Genomic DNA, 4,836 nt, shown 5'->3' on the forward strand with positions numbered 1-4,836 from the left:
TAAGTCTGTTCGGTTTTTTTGGGTGAAAGAAAACTAAGTATATTTTGTAGATAATATTTATTTTTAATTATAAAATGTATAATCCATTATTTTCCCCATCTCTTTAAAAGCTGAATAATGTTCGAAGGATGTCTGTGGTTTATTAGCGAAAAAGAGATCAAGGTGCTCTCTGAGACCTTGTTTGTAGGGATAGTAGTTTTTATGATATTCACATATGAATATAAATTTGGCAAATGAAAATTTGTCCGAACAACTATAAATCAATTTATTTTAGCAAATTTCATGAAAACTACTACTCCTACGAAAATAAACATCATATACTACTTTATAGCCCATTAAACTAGCTTTAATTTGAGTGCGATTAGCCATCTGTACGTCAAATGTTTTTTGAGATATAGATTTTTCAAAATAAATTCACTAACTACTGATCTTTCACTACGTTCTATACAACATTTTTATGAAATGTTGCTTTTTAAAAAGCTATATCTCGAAAAATATTGAACGTAAATAGCTCTATTAGGGCTTACACTTTATCAAATTTACTCTACTTTAAATGATGCTCTCTTAGATTTTCTATTGTAGTAGTTGTAAAGATATAGAGCTTCGAATAAAAAATTAATTTTTTTTAATGTTTTAAATAGCTGCCATTTTTTATTTCCCCTACCTATACTTGGCAGACTCATCAGTTTTGACTAGTAATTATACATAGTTTTCATTTAAGTAATCAAAATAAGAGTCAAATAACTGCCTTTTTTCTCCTCTAGGCCTCTTGTACGATTTGATTTATACTAAACTTTTGTTTTAGCAATAGTCTAGCCCTCTACTTCTTTAGAATGGCATATGTATACATTCTAAATGACCATGCACAATTATATTTCATTAAAATCTAAATTAATATATTTAAATAAAAGAAATAAATAGATATGTGATAATTATAAAAAGTAAGAAAAAAATTGAAAATAAGGGGCATATAAAATAAAATTACAAATATAAAAAGTAATAAATTTGTATATTATTAATTTATTTAGCACATATAATCGTTTATAACTTATTTTCTTTTTATCCAATTCTTATGCTATATTGTCACCATTTAATGCCCTCATAAGGGCGAAATATTGGTTCAAATTTGTTTATTTAGATCTGTTTTGCTGCGGTTTATAGAGCCCTAAACCCCTGCTATGTTTCGTGTAGATTGGTTAAGCAGTGTTGAAGTTATTTCTGTATATCTTTATTATATAATATTATTTACCACTATAAAATAAATAGATATAATAAGCAATTGATTAAATTATTAATCCGATGTATAAATAACTAAATATATTATTTTATATTAAATTTTCAACTATATTAAATTTTTCTGTTTACATCCCTAAATCTATTAATTGGGAAGCATTCATTAAATGGTATTCAAATAAACAACAGAAAAATAATCTATTTTACATAAAAAGTAGAATTATTTAATAATTATCGATTATGGTGTTTATTAAGAGATAAATTCATTTGAATTTCTTGAGAGATAAACCACTAAAGCTATTAAACTGCAATATAACTACAATAAAATATATATAATATAATACTTAATATATAAAGAAATGAAATGGTCTATTTAATGTCCCGTTTTAATGATAGCATTTGAATAGCCTGATAAATATTTCTTTAGAGCTGCGACCTTTACTAAAGCCCGACAAAACCCCTCTTCAAATATGTAAGAGCATTCTCTCTTCTCTCCTTACATTCATCGGTCTTGTAGAATTTTTATGTACCTTTAGGGACATGTAATGCTCAGTTGGTCGTATACTGATACATGGTTATCCAATGTACCAGGGCATTCAAAAAGTCCTGTCGTTTTTCGTTTGTTCGTTGTTTATTTTGATTCTAGAGTGTTTGCTAATCAATCCCGTTCAATACAACTTTTATCCATGTAAACACAAATGTTTATACTTTATGAATAGGAGGCTAAGGAGGATTAATTTAATGCAGTCACCATCCAACTGTCTAGTTGAAATGATTCCAGTTGAAACTCAAATTCGGTCGATTTTGCTCTATGAGTTTAAACTTGGCTCAAAAGCTGCCGAAACTGCTAGAAAAATATGCTCCGTGTTTGGGGAAGATGTGCTGTCTGAGCGGAAGGCACAATTTTGGTTTTCAAAATTTCGTGGAGGCGACGAGACACTAGAAGACGAGGCACGCTCAGGTCGACCAACTGTAGTTGATAAGGAGGACGTTCGAAGAGTAGTAGAGTTGGATCCGCGTCAAAGTTGTTCAGAGATAGCCTCTCAACTTAATATCTCAGCCACCACTGCCTGGAATTACCTTAAAGAACTGGGAAAAGTGAAAAAACTGGATAAATGGATTCCTCATAAGCTTTCAGATGCCAATATGCTTGTTCGCTTGACAACTGCATCTTCGTTAACTTCCCGCTTGAAAGTCGAACCCTTTTTGAATCGAATCATCACCTGTGATGAGAAATGGGTGTTGTACAACAACTTCAGACGATCATATCAGTGGTTGTCGGCAGATGAGAAACCTAAACAATTTCCAAAACCAGATCTCCATCCAAAGAAAGTTTTGCTCATTGTTTTCTGGACAGCCAAAGGTATAGTGCATTTTGAGATTCTGAATCAAGGGCAAACCATCACTGCAGAAGTATACTGCAATATACTGGACCATTGCCAATCCAAGCTTAAGACTTTTGATCCCTGCTTAGTCAACAGAAGAAGACCTTTGCTTCTTCAAGACAACGCTCGACCACACACCGCCAAATTGACCAGGGAAAAATTGACAGAAATAGGCTGGGAAGTTTTGCCTCACCCACCATATTCCCCTGACCTGTCACCCACTGATTATCACCTATTCAGAGATCTCGACAACAATCTGAGACAAAAATGTTTTCAAGACCGTGACAACCTAATTCACGAACTGACCACTTATTTTTGCAGTAAAAATCAACAGTTTTTTAAGGAAGGAATTTGGGCTTTACCATCTCGTTGGGAGAAGGTTACCGACTGTAACGGTGGATATTTTGATGAATAAAGGTGATTATTTGAAAATATTTATTTATTTATAATTTCCCCCAAAAAAACGACAGGACTTTTTGAATGACCTGGTATATTTCCAATACATTAGGATTTGGATCTACAACTTTTATAACATTTAAATATGAATACAAATATTTAACCAACAAAATATAATTTTGTTAAAAAATGCCTTATCTCAGAATCTATACATATCTATTTTAAACATAAATCCGTCAATTATAAAGTAGATAAAGACGGTATTTTTTTGATATACGGAAAAATCTTAAACCTTCATAATTCTTCTTTCACCCAATGTTAATTTCCCTCCCGTATTTTTTATATTAGACTGGTGTTAATTGTAAAAGAAAAGTAAAAGAAAACTGTGAAAAAAAAAATGTTATCTATCTATTATATTATATCATGTAAAAATATGTAACTTATATTTGTCCAGTCACGGATTGATCAGTATGCTGTGTAATGTAGCAACCCGATGTATTTGGGCAGCATGAATGAATAAAGTATTTCTTTCTCTCTCCCTTATTTAATTTTTAACTACCACCCCCATCATACTTTTCTTTCATTAGATTTTACTATCTTTTATTTTATTTTTATATATTTAGTTTACACTTTATATTCATACGTTACCTCCAACTTATACATTAATTATTTTATATTAATGTTTCTATTATATAATTTACACACTTATGTACCTCTATTTATCCATCTCTTTTGTGCCTGTATTTATTTATTTAATGTAATTTACAACTGTACAATATAATAAATACAATAAGTAAATATGTGCAATATTTCAATTACACTTGAAAATCTTAGGAAGTAACCACCCATTGCTGGTACTTTAAACATTAATTTAAATTAGAAGGTCCATGGCCATCTTCTTTTCAGACGCCTCGGAGAATAATTACAGAGATTGCTAAGGATGAACTAATAGGTTAGGAAAGGTAAGGAGTATGGAATAAAAGAGCATATCTGTTTTGGGTCAAATCTGCAACGAATGGGATGTTAACGTCTTTGTGGATGATTATTTGTAACGTAATAAGGAGCATCAAGAATTTATGTAGGATTTTGGATTGTAAGGATTGGATGCGGGAGGAATTTGATGGTTTGGTGGACCCCCAGAGCTCAATTCCATATGTCCAAATTGGTCTGATTATCGTAGTGTATCATCACTTTTTGTAGTGAATGGAAAGTTTAGAGCGTTTGTCAAGTAGGTGTTGTAGCAATCGAAATCTACGAGCAGTTTCTTGTCGTTTCAGTCTTGAATGGGTTCGAAGTAAGTTTCTCGTCAAGATGGAGTCCTAAGTATCGAATCTGTTCAACAGGCGTTAGTGGAGTATTTAAAAAAGGTATTGTAGGACAGGAGGGTAGAGGTTTACGACGGAGAGTAAAGGTGATTTGATGGGATTTGTCAGGATTTTGATTCTCCAGTTCTGACACCATTCTTCAATGGATGCTATCTGTGTGTGTAGAACCACTGTATTTTTACATTTTATTTTTATCTATTGTTATATCCGTTTTATTTAATTATCTAAAATCTTTTGTTATTGTTATTTAACTTTAAGCGTCACTATAATTTTTAGTAAATTCTTAATTTAGATTGTTCATTTAATTTTACCCCATTTAAGTATTTGTATCTTTTTTTTTTAGACCTGATGAAGCCCTGCAACGTGGGCCGAAACGTTGCCTCATAATAAATAGTTTTAAGGCTATTTGTTTCTTTTTTACCGCATCCAGGACCGCCTTCCTTTCATTATCACACACAGTCAACTATCGATCTTCTAAAATATTTATTACGTTTTTA

The 4,836-nt window shown here is 31.4% G+C and overlaps 1 protein-coding gene across 1 annotated transcript in view; it reads left to right on the forward strand.

Moving 5' to 3' along the window:
- Positions 1-2,004: 2,004 nt before the first annotated feature.
- The window catches only part of LOC136795652 (histone-lysine N-methyltransferase SETMAR-like), a 15,088-nt gene continuing 12,256 nt past the window's right edge, over positions 2,005-4,836 (forward strand). The window contains exon 1 of the mRNA XM_067046948.1: positions 2,005-2,938. Coding sequence (XP_066903049.1) covers positions 2,005-2,938 — 934 coding nt within the window. The remainder of the gene's footprint in view (positions 2,939-4,836) is intronic.

Source organism: Halyomorpha halys, unplaced genomic scaffold, assembly GCF_000696795.3.
Source record: "Halyomorpha halys isolate HHAL.00 unplaced genomic scaffold, Hhal_1.1 Scaffold70.1, whole genome shotgun sequence".
Lineage (NCBI taxonomy): Eukaryota > Metazoa > Arthropoda > Insecta > Hemiptera > Pentatomidae > Halyomorpha > Halyomorpha halys.